Raw genomic sequence first — 22,608 nt, forward strand, 5'->3', positions numbered from 1 at the left:
TTTTCTCTCCACCCATTGGGGAAAATATCATATTCCCTTTTATACAATGGTGGCACTTCTATGAAAACTGTCTTCCTGAAGCACAGATAGTCCCAATCTTATTAGTGAATAATGGGATTATCTGAAATAATAATATCAAAAATGCCTGGAATACACTTCAGGGAAAGCTTTATATTATCAGAATATCTTCTGTGTATCTAGATTTCCCCACTGCAGCTCTAACTTCTGATATAGTAGCTGCTTATACTTCTTCACAGATAACTGATAAATCTGTGTGCTTATAGTTAATCTAAATTAATAGCCTTCAACATTATGAGAAACTGTAGGCATTGGGAATGGACACATATGATAAAGAATATTGTTATGTTCAATATTCTCTAAGAATTTTATCTTTCACTGGATTTATGTAGTATATTTTTGTCCTTTGTGTTTCTGACTCCTGTTTCTTCAACGGTCTTCCCGAATATGCTGTTTTATAACTCCTCATATCTGTAGATTCCCTTTGCCATGTATTTTAGTCATCTCAACAGTGATGAAGTGTAGCTTTTACACACTACGAACATTTCATATGCTTCAGGCATCAGTACTTTTTGACCAAGTGTTTAGTTTCATTTCCATTTTTGCTATTGTCAATAGCCTTTCTCAATTCAGAGTTAGTTTTTGGTTTCAACCCAATGTATAATTTTATTTTATTTTTTGTTACAATTTTAAATAGTTGGGTCTTAGACACCTCAAGGACATTACTAATCCCTTCTAAATCTCCCCTTATGTTGGGTCATCAGGGAGGGCCCTACTTCAAATCTTTTAAGATTCCTGAGCCTCAAAATGTAACACAACAGGTTATGACAATTGAAACTTCACTGGATTTTGCTGCTTAAAATTCCAGGGGCACTTCTAGATAAACAGTCCCTACAGTCAATAAACCATTGCCACAGTTTTTTCTATTAAACGCTGTAAATAGAATGGCAATTGACTTTTCACAATAGTCTAGGAACATTGTGTATTATCAGACCAAAAATATTCTAGTCTAGGTGCATTGTTCCACTTTGTAATATCTAACTTTACCATGATTTCATAATTTACAGTAAAAATATACATAACAATATATGAAATGTATACAATAAAACTAATATGAAATATGAAAATCACCCAGTTGCTAAGTTGTTTTCAATCTTTTCATAGTTTGGAAATGAAAGTGATTGAAAGCACACAAAAGGCATAGTTCAGACTTCTTGTAGTTCTAACAAAATGAATTAGGAAAGCAGAAAGAATGGAAATGGAAAATCATTCAAAAGTTCAACATTTCTAGCATTTTTCTTTTGTATCTTTAAAATACTGAAGAATCCTAAAGAGTTATTATTTTACCAATGGGAAAATATACATTACTTCTTAAGTAATCCATTTGACATTCAACTCATTTGTCAAAAATGGAATTTCACAATAAATTTAATATCCTCATTTGCTTTTGAAGTTAATTAATCCTTGATAGTTGACTTTAATGGTTACTAGTAATTATTCAGGCAACCTCAGTTAGGTTCCATGGTAATCAAAAGATGGGAGATAGAGGTCAAATAAATTAGCAGGACAACACTCCAAACTGTCATCCTAGCTGCATAATGTATTTAATAGGTTTTACATCTGACCATTATAGTAATAAAGTTATGACAGGCTTACAAGAACAAAACTATCATGACTAATTAATATATGTCCCCTTTTTAAAGAAAATTGCAATCCTTGTTAGAAATGTCTTCAGGAATACAAAGGTGTATTCTATTGTTCTTTTCTGGGCTACAATATGGCTTGCATTTGTAGGCTATGCATTACAAAGTTCATGCACAGCATAATTCATCCACAAGAGAGGTCATACACTGGCAACATATAATAGAATGTGTCTGGTTTGCAGTGATTAGGACTAGCTCGTAGTCTTCTTTACTGCCCTATATGATGTATGGAGCCAACACAGTGATTGGTATTTTGTTTCCTGAGCCAACAAGTAAATGAACTGAAAGGAAGAGAAGATGCACTCTGGATGGATGGATGGACAGACAAATTTGCTTTAAATGTTTGTCATAAAGGACAGCCCATCACTTTTCAAGGCAGATTATTTCAATATTGAACAATTTCTAATATTAGAAAATTCTTCTTGTCCAATCGAAACCTTTCTCATTTTAAGAAACAACCCTGTTTCTTGTTTTATAACAGAATAACAGAATTGGAAGGGATCTTGAAGGTCTTCTAGTTCAATCCCTTGCTGAAGCAGGAAACCTTATGCTATTTCAGACAAATAGTTATCCAGTCTCTTCTTGAAAATCTCCAATGTAGGAGCACCCACAACTTCTGGGGGGCAAGTCGTTCCACTGATTAATTGTTCTAAATTGTTCAAGAAATTTCTCCTTAGTTCTAAGTTGCTTTTTTTCTTCAGTAGAATAGAATTAAGTAATTCTATTAGAATAGAATTAATTAAGTAGTTCCCATCCAATGCTTCTTGTCCTGCCTTCAGGTGCTTTGGAGCAGGGGTCTCCAACTTTGGCCACTTTAAACCTGGGGGACTTCAACTCCCAGAATTCCCCAGCCAACTTTGCTGGCTGGGGAATTCTGGGAGTTGAAGTCCTCCAGGCTTAAAGTGGCCAAGGTTGGAGACCCCTGCTTTGGAGAATAGGTTAACACCCTTTTTGTCAGCCTTCAAGATTTTCTCCCTTCGCTTTGCATCTTCGGGTGTCATAAGTAATGGGAGAGGAGGAGAGGGGAATGGTTATGGGAAGTGAGCTGGAGGTGTTACAAACCAGAACTGTATAAGCTGGGGGGGGGTACATTCTTGCTTAGGTTTCTATCCTATGCTATGCGCAGCTGCAACTCTTTATGTCAAGGTCAATGGACAGAAGCCTCATCACCACCTGGAGATGCCCACATGATGATATACACAACCTTTAATTGGATGAGCCAATTGAACTATTGGAGGTGGGAACGTTGCCATTACTTTGTATATGTGATTTACGTGCCCATTTTCTCAGATTCAGAATTCTTTTGTTGCTACCACTTGATTTCCAGTAAAAGATATCTTTTCTCTGATTAAAGGAGTCTAAGTATTTCTTTCTTGGATTTTGAATGGAGCACCAGCTGACACTCTTCTTCGTGGCATCCCCTTAGGTATCATATCACCCCTAGTCCTTCTTTTCATTAAAGTACACATACCCAATTCCTGGAACTGTTCTTCGTATGTTTTAGCCTCTCGTCCCCTAATCATCTCTGTTGCTCTTCTCTGCACTTTTTCTAGTCTCAACATCTTTTTTATAGTGTGGCAACCAAAACTGAATGCAATATTTCAAGTGTGGTCTTACCAAGGCATTAACACTTCACATAATTTTTTATCTTTATCTTTTATTTTATTTTTATCCTTTATCTATTTTGTCCCTATATGACAGCCCTTCGGATATTTGAAGATAGCAATCATGTTTCTGTATAGTCCCAAGAAGAGAATATTTGTAGCTGAGTGTTCAACTCTGGATCCTTAGTGCTTTCTGAGCTTGGTTGTTTTCTTGCAGACATTTCATTACCTAACTAGATAGCATCTTCAGTGGTAAAAGGGAGTGGTCTATGTTTAAATACAATGGCTTGCCCTGTCAGTGTAAGTGGGAATTATGTTTTCTTCTGGGTGTAATTCCTTGATTAGGATGTTGTTTTCTGTTTCCTTGTTTGTTTCAATATTCTGTATGTCAGTCCTAAACTATAAACAAATCCACATATCACAAACACAAAGTAATACCAGCATCCTAATATATTAACATAACAGAGAGATAGTTTCTCCTTTAAAAAAGATAAAAATAAAAAGATTAATCACTGAACTTAAAAAACAATTGCATAAATTAGGATACATAGATTAGTTATAGAATAAAAAGTTTAAACTCATATTAAATACTAACAGATCCAGTATATAACACATTTTTCAAGATAATATATCAGCAAATCCAAATGGAATCAACCAGCATAATAACATATCCCATTTTAAACTTGGTAAAATAGACCAACTTTGTATTCCTTTTTATACAGAGCAATCTTTCTCTATGATCCACATAAATAGTTGTCGAAACTTGTTGCAAATTTCTGCAATACTTTAAGCAGCCTCTTTTGTAAATCAAGCAAAAAGCAACTGTGGATCAAGCAGAAAGAAATCGTTCAAATTGCTCTCTAGGATTGTCAATTCTGTTACAGAGTCTCATTTCTGTTATTCTCAAGTGGAATTTGTTGCATATCTTTGTTCTGAACACAGGCTGTTCCCAAGAAGACACAAGGTAGTTGACATAATTGATTCAAAACTTTGGTGTAGTTCCTCAAATATAACTTTAGGTGCCATTATATCTTACTTATCTTATTATGTCTCCAATATCAAAAACATTTTTCCTTTTTCAATTTTCAAACATGAATTTATTATTTTAAAATAATTTCAAAGTCTTAATATTCAAAATCTAATATTCCAATGTTTTCTGATCTCTTCATCAATTTAAACTTTTCTGTAACCAAATTCTTGTCTTGATTTTTGCTGTTTATTTTAATTTCTGAAAAATTGTAGAAATAGATTTACATTTTTTATACCAAGGCATTCATCCAGTGTTTGCAATTTTGTCTCTTTGTCGGTGTCTAACTTCTTTGCTGCAGTTAATAGGGAATTTCTGAAGATGATTAGCAAGGGAAGTGTGCAAACTTAATGTCCTTTGAAAAGGCTTTTTTTGTGGCTGGAGCAATTATAGCAAATTTCCTCATCTCTTGATTTCCCTCATCTCCAGAAACTGCTGTCATGCAGTCTCTTTGTGAGGAACAACCATAAATAGAACAGCTTGGTTGACCTTGCATCATCTCTTAAGTAGATTGATAGATCAGATACTTATTAAAGGGATGAACATTTTTGCCTCTGTTTTTTCACAAATGACATATTCTTCAATATGCCATCTTCCCCAAAAGCCCTCTTAATGCCTTTTCTATTCCTCCATCTTTGTGTTATCCAGACTAGCTCTCTATCTGTCTAATGTTAGCATCTTGTCCATTTCTTTACTGAGTTTTCCAGGGGACTCTTTGTCAGATTCTTTAAAAAGGCTGTACCTCATTGTTTGCATCCTTGTATCTGATAAAAATATTCATTTCTGGTTCTAAATATATGATTTTTAAATCTTAAGTTAAAATCAGGGCCCTGCCCATATCTGCTCAAAAAAGGGGTTGAGCTTCAACTGCACAGTATTCCATCTTAACTTTTGTGATTCTTCTTTCCACAGTGCCCCTGCTGCCTACGGTCTCACTAAGGCCAAAACCTCATTCCTAAGATTCATTCCTCAGAACAGAACATTGTGGATAAGTTGGCTTGGATATTGCGTAGGCTGCAACAGCATACAAAGCCTTCAAGAATACTTCATCAGTTGCATTTCTCTGAGAAAGGATCCTTCATAAAGTTCCTTTCTCAGACTGCAATTAATTCATTATGAAAATTGGATTTTAACTTATAGACAGCCCTAAACTTGGGTTTCTGGCATTCTGCCTTCTGCTCCTACATCTCATAACAAATAGGAGTTTGTGATTTGTCTATGGTGTCCTCAGGGTCATAGCTACAAATGGTCAGAAGACAGAATTCTAATGCCCACTACTTCAGAGGGCAAGTTGTTGAAAGAGTATGTAATTTTGATTTATTTTACACAATTTTTATTCATCTTTATTTTCCCTTTTCTCTGTCTTTGATTGCCTAGGATTCAGAGTGGATTATTTGTCTTTAAAAAAAAAACACATTTAACCAGATAATGCTGTATTAATTCATTTTTAAAGCACTCTAATGAATCTTTAGGTTAAATTTAGACAAGCATTAGTGAGCCTGAAACAGACTGTACTTATTTGGCTGGTGCCCATAAATAATGTCATTCGTGGTTCATTGGTCAAATTAAGCTGATAGAAAATGACTAAATTGAAAATCTGTGGGTTGAACTCTTGATTAGTTTTGGCAGAATGCTAAGCAGGCAATTGTAGACTTATTAATGGAAAAGGGGAACAATAGATTCTGAAAAATGAAAGCACCAGGAAGTGACAGATTAAGAAATAATGAAATAAGATCACTTGCATTAAAAAAGGAAATATTTATTATATCACACGATTTGATTTTAACATAGACAACTCAACATTCCAGCATCAGCTTTGTAATATTTGGCCCCTGCCAAGCATTATTTTTCTAGGAATTTTCTAGGAATCCCATTACATTATGAACATTGCCTTGGAACATTCTCTTGAAAAAATAACAAACTGTTGGAAAAGACCTTAAGCAATTTCCGGGGGCTGAATTTGGGGAGGATGAAACAAAGACCATGAGATCAGACAGGACCTTTCTCAAAAGACAAGGAAGATTTTGTTTTCAAGGCTGACAAACAAGTGTCAAGAAGATTGTTACTGCATCAGTGCAGGAGAAAAAACAAAGAAGATTTAAACCCTGAGGCTGCTATCAGGCTTCTTGTATCTGGAATGAAAACAACTTTATCTGTATGAAACACGTCCTTGACTTTTCCCTGCGAGTTCTGGAATAGGCATTTGAGCTTTTGGAAAAACATTTATTGCTGAGCCCCCATAATCCCAAACCATAAGCCTGCTCTGACACTAACCCAATTTTTGCTGATGAAGCCTTCTGAGACGGCAGTCACACAAAAATTAAGACTTCCTTATCTTGCTTTACTATAATGTGCACATTGCAGAAAGCATGAAATGAGAAACACCACCTCTCCTTTGTATGATTCCTGGGTTTAAACTACCCCAACATTTTATGTCACTCCTACCACTTGAAGACCACATGTACCGAATTTGATTTGTCCCTCCTTGTAAGTACTGTTGACAAATTTCCTTTCTGCTTTGTGTACATTTGAATTCTTGCTCTAGAATAAGGACAAAATTAGAGATTATTGTATACACCTTAACCAATATAGGTATGGTAGTCTTTTTCACCCTGTAAACATGTGTGTGTGTGTGTGTGTGTGTGTGTGAGAGAGAGAGAGAGAGAGAGAGAGAGAGAGAGAGAGAGAGAGAGAGAGAGAGAGAGAAGAGAGAAAAGAGAGAAAAGAGAGAGAGAAAGAGGGAGAGAGGGAGAGGGAGAGGGAGAGAGAGAGAGAGAGAGAGAGTGAGAGAGAGAGAAAGAGTTAATTGAGTTAATTCCCCGTTAGGAGAATGAGCGCATACAGGGAGACGTATTTGAGAGTAGTGTTGGAATAATACACACACAGCACACAGATACACCGTACAGTAAATGTAGGTTTTTTACTTCCAGAAACATTTAAGCAAAGTTCAAAATAGGCAATCCAAAGTCATTCACATGTTAAATCAGTCAGTTTTCAATTCAGGGATAATCCAGTAACAAAGTGCAGTGTCAAAAACAGTTCAGTATCAGACTTACATCAAATCCAGTAATATCAGTCAATTAGAAGAAATGGAGGAACGGCAATACTTTCCAACAGAAGGAAACAGAGACTCACTCACACTCTCTTCTGAGACTAAGGCTAAGACAACCCAGGTTTCTGGCTCCATCTTATGGCCATTTGCAGAACCACAGCCAATTGCAGTTTTTGCATTCTCTTAAAGATACAGTTTTAAAATGTCTATCCTGGTTTATATATTGTCCAACCCAAATAGCTGTTAGGTGACTTATATTCCTAACAATTATGATGTGAGCTCTAGAATAAGCAAACAAACAAAAAAACCCACCCAGAAATTATCTACAAATGATAGACCATGGTAATTTTAATGAAATTCCTGTGACTTAAGCACCTCCTTAAGTCAAATGAGAAATAATGAATATTAATAGGGTTAATGTATAATAATATAATCAGGTAATGAATTCAAATGAATGAGAGCATATGTCCTAAGGGTCTAATAACAATTTTTCACTTGGACAGCATCATATGAGATTGAAACGATACTGTGTCACTTGAGACTAGGGTCACCTTCAACCTTCTGCCTCCTAGATGCTCAGTTTAATCCCAAGATGCAGCAAGGTTTTTTGCTCGGTTGTATGCTTGTTTTGCCTTCCAATGAATTCAGACTTTGTTTTCATCTTGTTGATAAGTTTTATTTAAAGGAAACTTGGGCATACTTCTTTTTGAAAATATGTAACTGCCTTTTCCTTTTATGAACATATTTATTAGTTATTTCTTTGATTTATATAATGCTTCAATTATGTGTGAGTGTCAGTGGCTCACCCTCCCAATTATAGTAAACAAAACAAAATGAAGACACTAAAAAATTGAAATCACCCAAAGTAGAGTGTAGCTTCAAGGACTTCTGTAATATACAACAGGGGTCCCCAACTGCCGTTCCGCGGACCGGTACCGGCGCATGGAACAAGCCTTACCGGGCCGCTGGTTGCTGGGCGCCGCCATCTTTTTGGTAAAAGTGCACCGGAAGCGCTTTTCGTCAAAAAGATGGCGGCGCCAGCGCTCGTGAGCTTTTCCGGGTAGAAAGCCATTTCTACCCGAAAAAGCTCACTGGAAGCGCTAGCGCCGCCACCTTTTTCGTCAAAAAAGATGGCGGCGCCCAGTTGACGCCGGTACCGGGCCGCGGCGCCCAGCTGATGCCGGAACCGGGCCGCGGCGTCGAAAAGGTTGGGGATCCCTGATATACAAGGTTTAGTCTATTTCCTGGACTCTAATAGAACTGCAACTGATTTGATCTTGGGGGAAACCAAAGAATGGAACAAAGAAAAAGAAAGTCCAGTTTCCTCTTGAAAAAACCCCATTGAGATAACTATGACCTGCATGACTGAAAATCTCTGCAGGTTTTAGCTATACAATTTGGGATGAACACCCTTTGAATGGTGTGAGAGTAGGAATGAATTTCCAGAGAAAAATTGCATACTACAGGAACCAGGAGCAGTACTCAGGTGACCCTGAGGACACAGATAAACCTCCGACTGCTTCAACAGCCCTCTAAAGGTATGCAAATGACCAGCTGCCTACAAGGAATATAAATCCTTCCAATCCCCACTATCCTGTCAAAGCTGAAGAAGTTTCTTGAATGAGAAGCGAAATGTCTTCAAAGAAAAAAACAAGAAAGTCCAGTTGCCTCCTGAAAAAGCACTATTGGGTCTAAGAATGGAGCAGTGATAGGAAAGTCTGCATACAGACAGTGCCTCATATTCCCATATGGCAACACCCTCCAGGAATAAAGACAGAAGAAGATAGATAGCACTTATTGGAGAGACAGGTACCATGAATAAGTGGCAGTCTATGTAGATAGCCCAGTCCTTGGGATTTACTTGCTATTGATTAATTTTCTGCAAATTAGAGAAGCAAGGTATAAAATATTTAAGTCTTTTCCAGTTAAGCTGAAATAAGCTGCCTAAAATGTGCCATTGCAATATTAAATTGCCATTGTAAAGATCCCAGCCATATTATTTTGTTTAGAGTATCTTCCCTTTTTTTTTTTTTTTGCTTCAGAGCAGCTTGGTAAAATCAAGTTTTGCTTCCATTTGATTATATTAACAATGAGAGGCACAAATGTCTTCTAAATATTAGTCACTAGGGTATTTAATTAATAATGGTTGCAGGATTGCAGAAAGAATTTAATATACTAATCATTTCCAAATTAGCTTCAACCCTTTTAAAAAGATAATCTGAAAACATGATATAAACTCTTTCAAGTTTATAATATACTCTGTGATTGGAATTCATCCTACCCCGTTTAAAATTGCTTTTTTTCCAAGGCTGCATATTTAACACTTTCCCCAAGTGAAATAGGGATACTAGAAACTGAAGAAAGGGTTTAATAAAACCTTTCCCCAATAAACAAATTCTAGTGTTATGAAAGCTTGAACTGTTATTAGTACTAAGGACATTTTCCTATTCCACATTTATCTCCTATAGCTTTTATTCCAAATAGGGCATGATTTTTAGTGTCTCCAGCATTGAACTCGTATACATATAAAAATAATTAAACAATATTATTGATGAGTTGTTCATATTAAATAACAATTTCTGTTTGAATAGATTGCTCAGTTAATTGAAGATGCTAGTAAACAGAAAAAATAAGGAATTATTGTGGGAATTTAATAGTACTTGCCCCTGTTCCATATTTATAATAATTAGGTAAGAAACAAATGCACTAATTAAGGTGAATATACATATCCTAGGATAAGAAACAAATTACATAACCAATAATGAAAAATTATACTGCTAATTCTTTAGCTGATGTTGGTTTCTTACACATCAAGTCCTTCCCAAGAACCTAGGACGTTGTACTGTATCAACATAGTACATATATGGATCTAAGTGTTGTGACTTTTTGTAATTGATAGATAGAAATTTTATTAATGCACAATTTTTCTAAGTGACATCTATGATTTTTGATATGGCACCCAGGCATTTTATGTCATAATCTTTCAAACTGCATTTTTCAAACCTTGATACTCTGTGATCTTCTTCAATTCATTTACTTCTATCCTACTGTCTCCTAGAATTGCCACATTAATTATCCACACTTTATTATGATTACTTATTACATTTATATACTGCTAGACTCTTGATGACTATTTTGCATACATTACTATCCCACTATAAGTAGTGCTTATATTCATAAAGATATACTAAGCAGGTTATGATATTAAATCTCCACCAAACCATTTCCAATAAAAACTCCTCAACATGCATCATAATCCATTTTATATTAGTTTGTATTTCTAAGATTATCAATGAGTCATGCCTGTCCAGTGTAGATAATAGCTAACACTCCAGAAGGTAGGCTTCAGATATAGAAGGATCTTTACAGACTTGAACACTGGGTCCTTTCTAATAAAATTAAATTCAATGGGAAAAAAGTAAGGCTTTAAATTTTGGCAAGAAAAACCAAATGCACAGGTATGGAAATGCACAGGTACTTGGCTCAATAGTAATAAGTGCAAGAGAGATCTTGGACTCCTAGTGGACAATCACTTAAAAATGAGCCATCAGTGTGCAGCAGTTGCCAAAAAAAGCCAACACAGTCCTAGGCTACATTAACAGAGGGTTAGACGTATTAGTACTGCTTTACAATGCCTTGGTAAGACAATACTTGGAATAGTGCATCCAGTTTTGGTCACCCCGATATAAAAAGATGTTGAGACTCTAGAAAGAATGCAGAGAAGATGAAAAAAAGATGATTCGGTGACCAGAGGCTAAAATATATGAAGAAATGGAATTGGGTATGTCTAGTTTAATAAAAAGAAGGTCTAGAGGTGACATGATAGCAGTGTTTCTATATCTAAGAGGCTGCCACAAAGAAGAGGGGGTCAACCTATTCTCCAAAGCACCTGAAGGCAGGGTGAGAAGCAATGGATGGAAACTAATCAAGGAGAGAAGCAACCTAGATCTAGGGAGAAATTTCCTGGCAGTGAGAACAATAAACCAGTGGAACAGCTTGCCTTCAGAAGTTGTGGGTGCTCCATCTCTGGAGTTTTTCAAGATTGGACAGCCATTTGCCTGGAATACCCGAGCAGGTGGCTGGACTAGAAGACCTCAAAAGTGCTGTCCAACATTGCTATTCTGATACGTTTTTTAAACAAGGTAGTACATATATAGGTATACTGGGAATAAATAAAACGTAGGATGCTATATTTCAGGATAAACTTTTGATTTGATTTGATTTGAAGCTTCAAGATTGTATTATGATGGTCTTTATATTTATCCTGGGTACTGATGTGTGATGTTAATTTGAGGATGATAATAGCAATATTTTCAAACCATACAATAAGGAAATATGAAGTTTGTTCAAGATTTTATAACTCAATAAAATTTCTGTGTTTTAGCAGCAGTTGTCTTCTTTATACCTTTTCTAAAACACAATGAATCTGCAAAAGAATTTTAGTGTACATTTAAGCAAAAAAATAAACGAACACTTTTATTGTGGGTTTTTTTGGAAGGCTCACACTTCGTCTGAAAAGAGACACTAATGCGTGTTTCACCTGAAAGGGACTTACATGGGTTTTTCTTACTACCAAAACATGAAGTGAATAAGGCAGAAAAGAACTAGGAACACCAGAATTATAGAATACATTTACAGACATTTAGACTTAGTTGATTAGAATGTGTTTTCAAGTTGGGAAGCCATTTAAGTTGCTAAATAAATAAATGGAAGATTTATAAAAGATTTATAAAAACATACATACATACTTTTATTTCTTGGTCATATCCTAGGTATGATTAAAAAACAAGCTATTGAGTAATTTTGAAATAAAAAACTTGTCCAGATCAATAAGCAAAAATATGCTAAAAGAACACTACATAATCCAACATTGTTGTGTACTTTCCATTGTTTTCACCCTTTTCTCTTAAACAAACGATCTGAACTGAGTTGTCTCTTGCTCCTCTGAAATGCACTTCCTCCCTCCTGGGAATCCAGATCAGATTCCATCACCATCTGTCCGAAGATAAGTTCATCATGTTTCATTTGACAGAACATTCCCCCTCTTACAAATGTACATAGATTCTTACTAGTAGTATATGCTACCAGGTGACTATTTCTCATAAAATCTGAAACTAAAGTGATTGTAATAAATCACTTGGTTGTCTTGTAAAATAAATATATTTTACTCTAACACATTTGTGATCTCTAAATTTTTTTGACTTTGTTGCCTTGATCTATTTATTTTTATAGAACTGCCAATGCCTTTTCCCCACTCTTGACTCCAAAACAAATTTCTCATGATCACATAGAACAGCAGCCCCCAATGTTCGGGGCAGCAGGGACTGGTTCTGCAGAGAAGGGTTTTTTTCCATGGACCAGTGGGGGTGTGGTTTTGCAGGCTGCCTGCATCCTGCAGATGGAGCTTCACTTGTTTGCATGGACCAGTTCCCGGCATGTCGCGGAGCAGTGCCAGTCCACAGATTGAGAGTTGGGAACCCCTGATATAGAATATATTAGGCTTCATTGCTTTACTAATAATGAGTAATACAACATATTGTATAATATTGTATTTATATTCTAATATTAACTCCAAGTGTAAACTTTCATTGACTATTATATTAGTTGCATTAAATGTTAAACCAAATGGCAGAGATATACATTGCTGTGTGTTTTAGAGGGATGATAGTAGGAAATTAAATAGACGTATCTTTTGTTACCATGATGTATACCTTAAATGCACATAAAACCTGAAAATTCAGAAAAGGTCTGGAATTGGTAAGTTCATGCCATAAAAACCATTATCCAGGTTATTAGGGTTTAGAGAAAGCACTTAACGAAATTAAATTATTTTTTTTCCAAAATTTTATAAGTGTCCAAATTTCATTGCTGAACAACGCTTTCAACGATTAATAGTCATGGTGTTCTTATATTTTTTTTACTTGTACCTAATTCCCTTCCTGATGTTAACTTCTATTCACATGATCATGAATGATAATTAAATATATTCATTAATGTCTGTATAATACATTAAATTAAGTATAGCATTATGCATGGTGTGGTGAAAATCCCCTGCCTCTCTGACATGTATTAAAAACCAGAAATAATGAAATTGTATGGAATGAGAATTTGAAATATTAAAGAAAGCATTTGAATTGAATGCCTTCAAATAATGATTAGAAAATTTATGGGATTATAATTGCTAAAAAATAATTATGTTTCCATAGAATCTTTGGTTTCACAGCATTATATCACTGGGAAACTATTGTTAGGAGTTGAAAAAAGTGACAAGAAGGATGCTGCTAGAGAAATATATTAGTGGGCTTCTGTAAGCCTCTGGTTGTCTGCTTTTAGATAATGAATATTAAATCAAATTGACCTTAATCAAACAGAGATTCATGCCAAAAGTCTTTAGCTATGTCCTTGACAAAGGAATTTCCAGTTCTTGGGCTTTCATAAAATCAAACACTTTTTGCTTTTCATCATTTTCCACTCTCCCCCTCCCATTTTCATCATCTAACACAATAATTACCATTCTCAAATATTACAGCATCAAGAAAAGAATATAGGTTATTGTCATATTTCAAGTATTACTGGCATGCTACACATACTATTTAGAGAGAGGAAAAAAGAGTTAGACCTTCTAACCGGAAAACTGAATGTATGGAAATGCTAAGTGAAAACATACATTTAAAATCTGATCTAGAAAGAATATATAGATATGGCTTTGTAATACACAAACTCTCTGTTTTTAAAAGCAGACAAGGACTAAAAATGAACTCAACATTGTACCCTGTTGATTTTTTTAAAGACAGAGTGGATATCAGATAGCCCGAAGATTGGGAGTGATGGAAATATTTTGCATGTTCACCAATTTTGTTTGCCATAGGAAAGTAACAAGTAGAATGAGAAAAAAAAATATTCCACTTCTCTAGATAAATGTAACTGTCAGTGTTGCTGTCATAGATGCCACAAAGAGAGGGAAATGATGGCATGTGCACAAATCCCAAGTCTTATGTGCTTGCCTCTGACACAGAACAGAATAGAATACTATTTTGGCCAAATGTGATTAGACACACAACTAATTTGGCCAAGTGTGATTAGACACACAAAGAATTTGTTTTTGGCACACATACAAGTACATCAGGATACAAGTACAAAAAGCTGGATTTGTGTTGTGATGTTGCCACAAACATTTTGCCTTTTTTCCCCCTTTGTTGAAGTTTCTAACAAACACCTATCTATATGTAAACTGAAAGCTCTGATCTCTACTTTAGAGAGAGACAGATATTTTACCTGGGAACTTAGCCAAACCTTTTAATATGCCTGTGTGTACAACGTGAATAAACACACAGAACATATCTTCAGTGAATTTGCCTTTTGGTCTCCGAGAAAGCTTCAGTTGTTTTGCATCAGTATAGGGAATAGGAACTACAAGGGAAGTTCAGTTCTTGCAACCTCTGGCAAATCTCCTGTATTATGCCTGGAAACCTCTTTCATTGAGAAAGTGTGCTTTAAAACAGAACTGAGCCAGAAGCGATGACATTTCATCGACTCCTCTGCTTGCGAATAGCACATTTCATTGGAAATCATTTGTTGAGGGCAGAAAAGTTCTCAACGCACAGCTCTACTCAATACCCAACTGTAGCTCCAGTCCTAGGAAAATATTTTTCACCCTCCAAAAATGATCATTGCCATACGGTTTCTCTGTGTTTCAAAATAACAGTACCAGGGAGGCAATTAGCTACAAGCCCAATATAGAAAACTTCAGCAGTGCTTAGCACTGTAGCACTTTTCACAAGGTAAATCAGTTTATAGTGACTGGGGAACATTCCTTTCTTCTCTCTCTTCCTCACTTAATATTATCACCTAGAAATGTGATATTGTTCTGAACAAAGATACTTAATTGAAACCATAAATCACAGCTTCTTACCTGTGTACCAACTGTTTGCGGCTTACACAAGTGGCTGTCTCGTAGTCATGAGTGACACACACTTTGTGAGGGCTGCACTTTACCTTCAAACACGGATCTTTCGATGGGTCAAGGGCTATTAAAAATAAGACACAAAGAAGTTGTTTAGAAGATTACCCCTTTCATTCATTCAAAATACGGAGTTAAAAATCAAAACCACTTCTCAGCTATTTTTGAAATGCTGTAAGTACTTAACCCATTTGACCTCCCAATTCTGTGTGATGAATATTCTTCAGCTATTGTCATCTGGTCAAGGTCATTCAATGAACTTTTAAACTAATTAATTTGGGCTTTAAGCTAGCCCTATGCTTCAAGTCAGATTTTACTTTTTCAGAGAAGTTGTGGGCTTTGGGTTTTTTTTGGCAAAAATGTTCAAAAGACATTTACCACTGCCTTCTTCCTATGGCTAGACAATGAAATATGTTACATTTTTTTAAAAAATAAGATAGATCTGGCCTGAAGAAAAAATTATCTAATTTTATCATCATCCTAAACCAAAATTACAGGGAATATTTTATCAGTTCCACTGTTCAATTTTCTAAGCTTTGGCATCCTAGAATTGCTTTTAACTAATGTTAATAAAGAAGAATGTTACATGGAATTCCTCAAGCCTGTCATGCATAGAATACTGGCCTGCGTAATTTTTTTCTATATCTGTTGAAATAACAATTACATGCCAAGGTATTAAATAATTACTATTGTGTAATTAAATATATAGCAATTCCTGATCGTGAATGTTTAGCAATTTTGTGTTATTAAAATATATGCTTTTCTTCTATTGACATAACTCTCAAATGAACCAAAGCATAACATTCCACTTTCATCTAGTGCTAGAACGACACACAAACCTTAGTAAGGAGTGGACATACTATCCTTATTGAAAATACACTTAAAAATTACCTTCATTAGCGAATAATATTTGAAATTTGTGTGTGTGTGTGTGTGTGTGTGTATACACATACATACTAAAAGCCCTGCAAGCCCTAAGGGATGACAGCAGCATAATCATACTTCCAGCAGATAAAGGTAATGCCACAGTAGTAATGGATAGAAAAGACTACGAAACAAAATTGACAGACCTACTCCAAGACTCCACATACAAACCCATAAACACGGACCCAACCACATATCTGGAAAAAATAACCAAGAAGAAAATTATAACCAGCCACATGAGCAAAGAGATCCAACAGATGATCATCCCAAGAGAAAAATCTTCCAGATGCCCCAAACTATATGGTCTTCCCAAAATACACTAGAAGGCATACCTCTCAGACCCATAGACAGCTCTAGAGGAGCACCACTACAAAACCTAGCCAAATACCTAGCAAAGCAGCTACAGCCCCATGCTAAAGCAGCAGCTTCACATATACAAAACTCATACCACCTCTTGGAAATGATCAAAGATCTACACGTGGAACAAAAAGATCTGCTTGTAAGTTTTGACATGGTTTCACTATTCACTCAAGTCCCGATAAAAGAAACCCTAGAAATCATCAAAAATAAATACCAACCACCCAAACACCTCATGGAACTAGCAGAACACTGCTTAACCAACACATATTTCATATACAAAGGACAAAGATACAAGCAAATTGAAGGAGCCCCTATGAGATCACCACTGTCACCTGTCATTGCAAACCTGTTCATGGAAGAATTCGAATCCAGAGCCCTAGCCAATACCACCCACAAACCCAAACTATGGCTAAGATACATTGATGACACATTTGTTATTCGACCCCATAGAAAAGAAAACCTAATAACAAATTTCCTAACACACCTAAACAGCACACACCCAAAAATCAAATTCACCATGGAAATGGAAACAAACAAACAACTACCATTCCTATATGTACTAATCTACAAAAAAACAGATGGTACACTAGGACACACCATATACCAGAAGAAAATGCAGACCAACCACTACCTCAATGCCCAATCCCACCACCACCCAGCACAGATAAACTCCATGGCCAAAACATTAATTGCCAGAACCAAATGCCTGGCAGACAAGACACACATAATGAACTATGCACCCTGACTAAAGTACTGACAGCCAACAGCTTCCACAAAAGCAAAATCACAGGCCCGATCCACAAAAACACACTGAGACATAATGGAGACCTAGAAGATGAACAGACCTATGGAATAGCTGTCCTGCCCTACATAAGAGGCACTACAGACAAAATCAGTAAGATACTACACAGGCATCACATCAAGACTGTCTTCAAAACAGACAGAAAAATAGCAGCCATCCTAAGAAACCCCAAAGGTAAGATTGACCTGGAAACCAAGGCATATATGAAGTCCCCTGTGTATCATGCCCTGCCACATACATTGGACAGACCAATTGAAGAATAAGTACCCGCCTGGATGAACACAAAAATGCAGTAAAAAAGCTGGAACACACTTCATCACTAGTCCAACACATGGAAGCCACAGGTCATAGCATCGACTTCAATGGCAACAAAACCCTAACCACTATAGAAAACCCCAGCTACAGAATTATCAGAGAAGCCATAGAGATTGAAAAAAGACCTAAAAGCATGAATAGAAGAGATGACTCCACCAGACTGTCAATTATCTGGAAGCCTGCACTCACAAACAAAAAAATCTCCACACCACAAGCCAAGCAAACACCTGGGCATAAACAGACACCCCCTTGATACCTCCAGCTCAAACACACCCCAACCAGGCACCCAGATGAAACCTAGCTTCCTAATAAATGATAGCCGTCCTTTTACCTGAAGCCAAGCCGCACTAAAAGCCTCCAATATAGGAAACACAATGTTGCCAGCCAATCAAAAAATGCTACAAAACAGACAGAAGATATTAGAAACACCAATCAAGCAGAGCACAGCAAACTCCAAGACCAATAAACACAGACCAAGACTCCCAACCAATCAGGATGAAGAAAAAAACCATTCTAACACAGCAGTAGGCTAGCACCAAATTTAAAATAGAAACGGCTGTGAAGCCTGACTCACAGACGAACACAATACAAAAGCCTGATGATGGCAGATGAGATTCTGCCGAAACGTTGCTACAACTTTAAAAGCACAACTATAATGACATGGGAAAATACCCGAACAAAGCTGAATACCATATACATACATACATACATACATACATACATACATACATACATACATACATACATACACATACGCACAAACTCATGAATACTGTATTTATTGATAAAATACAATTAATTACTTTTGTGTTACAATACTATTTTTATGGTAACTGTAGCACTACATTGTTATTGGGCTTGTGTAATTAATAGTATTGTATTTAGTTTGGCCTACTGTTTTAATTTTAGAGAAAGAAAAATAGCCACTGATTTGGATTTTCCCCAATACATGGTAATTAAAATATTGTCACATCTGACAGATATAGCAACTTACTGATGTTTTGCTGGTATTGTAATAGCAGGTTTAATATAAAATGGTTCATTTAGCTTATGCTACACCTTTAGGGTACAGAGTTCAAACACAAACAACAATAGAAACATGTCATTAGGAAAGGGGCTGAAATGAAAAGATACATTAGCACCTTCTTGAAATATGTATTTATTTTTTAAATGGGTTAATGTCAAAAAATGGCAAAAACAATAGACTTATATACCACTTCAAAGTGCTTTACAGTCCTCTCTAAGCAGTTTACAGAGTCAGTATTTAAGCCCAACAACCTGGTTCCTCATTTTACTGACCTTGGAAGGATGGAAAGTTTAGTGAATCTTGAACTGGTCAGAATCAAACTGCAGTCAGTCAGCAGAATTAGTTTGCAATACTGCATTCTAATCATCCATTTCACAAAACCCAACCTCCCTACCAATACAGATTTTTTAAAGAAAAGAAACAATTGGAAGAGCTGAAGGACTAAGTTAGAGACAAATTATGATAGAGAAAAGCTATCTGTGTGGTTGCTAAGAGTTGACAATGACTTGATGATACATAATCAAACAATCATTTACTACCCATCTAGATATTATGAAAGTTCCTTGCATATTCTCAGGTAATCCTCAATTTGCAACCCTTTGAAGCTACAATGGCTCTGAAAAAAAGAGACTGATGACCAGTCCTTGCACATGAGACCATTGCAGTATCCTCAATGTCACATGATCAAGTTCAAGACATTTCACAATCAGCACATTATTTGATTTACTTATATACCAAACTTATTAACTTCCTATCTCCCTCACAGAGTATTTACAACAATTGCAGCATCCCAGAGTCATATGCTTGCCATTTGTGACCTTCCAAGCCAGCTTCCAACAAGAAAAGTCAGTGGGAGAAGCCATATTGACCATGTGATTCTCTTAACAACTATAGTGGTTCGCTAAACAATTGTGGCAACAAGGGTTGTGAAATTGGTCACGACTGACTTAACTCTATTGCTTAGGAATAGAAATTCTTATCCAAATTGTGGTCGTAAGTTCCTGTATCATGGTTCCAAGCCTAGCCAGTAAGGAAGAGACCATGCTGTTGGTAGAGAAACTCTCCTTTACCTTTTCTCAACTTGTCATGTCGTGACACAGGTTTAGTCAGCATTACATTCTTCCACCTTCCAGTTGATTATGAGGGCTTGGCATGCCCTGCCCTCTAAGAAGGCTTGTTCCAGCAAAGAATTATGGGCCTTGGACTCCTTAGTTCCATGCCAGCCTCAAATGCTGCTGCTTCTTTCCTCACTCTTCTGTCCCACCCCTCTGTGAGTCCTTTGCAATGCCCAATATCCCTCACCCATCCATGTAGCCCGTGTGACTCCCTCCCCCCGCCTTCCTTGTGACAACTTTGAAAAGGCACGCAGGGGCGTGGCCTTGATGTTGCCATCTTGGATGTTGACAGACTGCGTCAGGCCTGCCTCTGTTCAAAACCCAAGATAGAAAATCCCCGACTCCATTGAAGTAAAGAAGAGGTACTTTTACTGAGTTTGAAATGATAGCAGCGAAAGCAAGGCAAGATCTGATTCAAAAAGTACGAAAGCTACAGAGTGAAAATTTTCCCAAATCCCTCGCCCCAGGATCCTATGCTGAATGTCCAATCCATGTCCCACATAATGTCATGTGAAGCTCATCTTCAGGTATTTTGCCCACCTGGAGTTCTAGGACAGTTGGCCTTGACTGGGTGTAAACAACTCCACTCAGCAGTGCAGTAATTCTTGAGAGCAAACCTCCCTTTTAGTTCACATGGGCCTTCACCTCACCAGCATTCTTCCCAAACCCAAATGCTATGCCCCACACCAGTTACTATGGCAGGTGATAGCAAGCATGCATGAGAAGAAAATCCCATGCTGGAGATCCGACTGACAGACTATCTGTATTGAATAGAGATTTGAGCTTAGTCTAACTTTGCTGTTTAGACATCGAAACTGAACTTTCAGTAGGACTGCCTTCCTTTCCTTCAAGAAGGGAAAACTGGACTCTAGAACAGAGTGTGGCGGGGAAGGTTGCACTTATCTGCAAGTACATAAACCAAACAGCTTTCCCAGAATCTTGCTGCATCTGCAAAGGGCAGTGATACAATCCCAGGAAAAGATGCAATTGCTTTAAGAAGTTATATGTTGGTGCCATGAATGTCTCTGTGTATTCCAAAGCAACTTTTGTTCTAATCCAAATACTGCACATATCAAGTGACATCAGGGATCTGGAAGACTTGGATATACAGAGGTTCCTTTCAGCTAAATATTCAATTTTCAGCCATTGGTGAAGCATGTACGGATGTCAGCCAGCAGGTAGCACTATTTTCCTCATGATGAGTTAAATGGATTCTAGTAGGATGAACTAATAAAAAGGATAACCTGGTGACCATCCAAATTGTAATGCAAACAACTAATCCAGAGTGGATAGATTAAACTGCACCATTTTATTTACATAAAAATATTCAGGTCTTTCAAATCAGGAATTACATGTAGCTTAATACCTGCTGGATCCACATACTAACAAAGGTCCTAAAATCTGCAATATACAAATGTTCAAATTATCATTTAGACTAAATTCCTGTTTACTAATATTGGAAGTTAATTCAGAGGTCTAATAAACAAGAATAAACAAGGGAACTTTAATTTATGTATTTAATCATAAATAAGTTCTATACTACTTCCATACCCCTTAGCAGCAGCAAAAGCAGCATTTAGAGGGTAAGCTGCTCTCATGTGCAGCATAATACCACTGAAATTGTAAGATTAAATTTCTTAAGAATCAGCTGTATTCCAGATTTGTTAGTTTTCTTGGTTCGGAAATCTGGGAGTTGTAGTCCCAACACATATGGAAGATAACAGATTGGGGAAACTTGAGTTAACCTAACTGAATAACAGATTCATTTAACCCATTAATCTACAATTGGGATTCACTATTAAGTTGTACACATTGCCAAGTTTGGCAATTTTATACTCTAAAACATTTGCATTATTTAAGCAGAGTTGCATTCTATTCCACTTTTCAATTCATCTGCAAGTTTTTAATATATGCATTTTTCACTATTATAAATCACAAAACTTGGGGAATTGTTAAAATTGATGCATTACTGTGTTCTGATCTTTAGTGTAGGAAGTAATAATAAAAAATGCATATGAAAGCCAGTCAAATATTGTTAGCTCTTCTATGCTTGTAAAACTACATTTTGAATGAAGACACAACAACAAAACAAGAGGAAGGCAGGCCAGTGAAGACTATCCCAGAAGCCTTTTTCAGCTGGACCCTACGCCTGTTAGTGTTGTGGTTTGCTGGCAGCAGGTGCAGACAGTTGGAGTCTCAGAGAGCGAGGACTCAGATGAGGGGCTTGTGTGTGATGCAGGGATGGGGCCAGGATCATCAGGGAGTGGAATGCTGCCTTTGGAGATTGTGGAGGCTGGCAGCAGTGATGAAGAGGTCCCCAAGGAGCCTGTGCCCAGTGTGCGTGCGCGCAGGGCTGCTCGAAGGAAAGAGCAGCTGCAGCAGCACGGGAGACTCGGGAGTAAGGCTACAAGGTAATGGCCCCTCCCTTAAGAGGTAAAAGCCAGCTGAGAAACCAGAGTTCTTTGCAGGAAGCAAATAAGTTTTTGCACTCAAGCCTTGTGGACATTCAGAGTATCTTGGTTGGTGTTTGGAGACTCTTTGTGTTTGAAATACTTCTTAGTAACTTTATCTAGTATTCTTAGCAGCCTTGCACAACCTTGGCAAGGCTTGTTCTTATCAGAGACAATTAGTTTGAAACAGCCTTTTAACTGTGAAGGAATTGAATTCATAAAGAAGCATTAAAAGGTTTTGCTTTTACTTC

General features: G+C 36.7%; 1 protein-coding gene across 2 annotated transcripts in view; it reads right to left on the reverse strand.

Moving 5' to 3' along the window:
• The window catches only part of SPOCK1 (SPARC (osteonectin), cwcv and kazal like domains proteoglycan 1), a 528,048-nt gene that overhangs the window by 239,118 nt on the left and 266,322 nt on the right, over nt 1–22,608 (reverse strand). For both annotated transcript variants that reach the window (XM_087955273.1, XM_087955274.1), the window contains exon 4: nt 15,317–15,431. In XM_087955273.1, the coding sequence (XP_087811399.1) occupies nt 15,317–15,431 (115 nt within the window). The remainder of the gene's footprint in view (nt 1–15,316; nt 15,432–22,608) is intronic.

The sequence above is a fragment of the Notechis scutatus genome, chromosome 2, assembly GCF_049901735.1.
Source record: "Notechis scutatus isolate UNSWTSFEM ecotype Mainland chromosome 2, rNotScu1.2, whole genome shotgun sequence".
NCBI classification, from domain to species: domain Eukaryota; kingdom Metazoa; phylum Chordata; class Lepidosauria; order Squamata; family Elapidae; genus Notechis; species Notechis scutatus.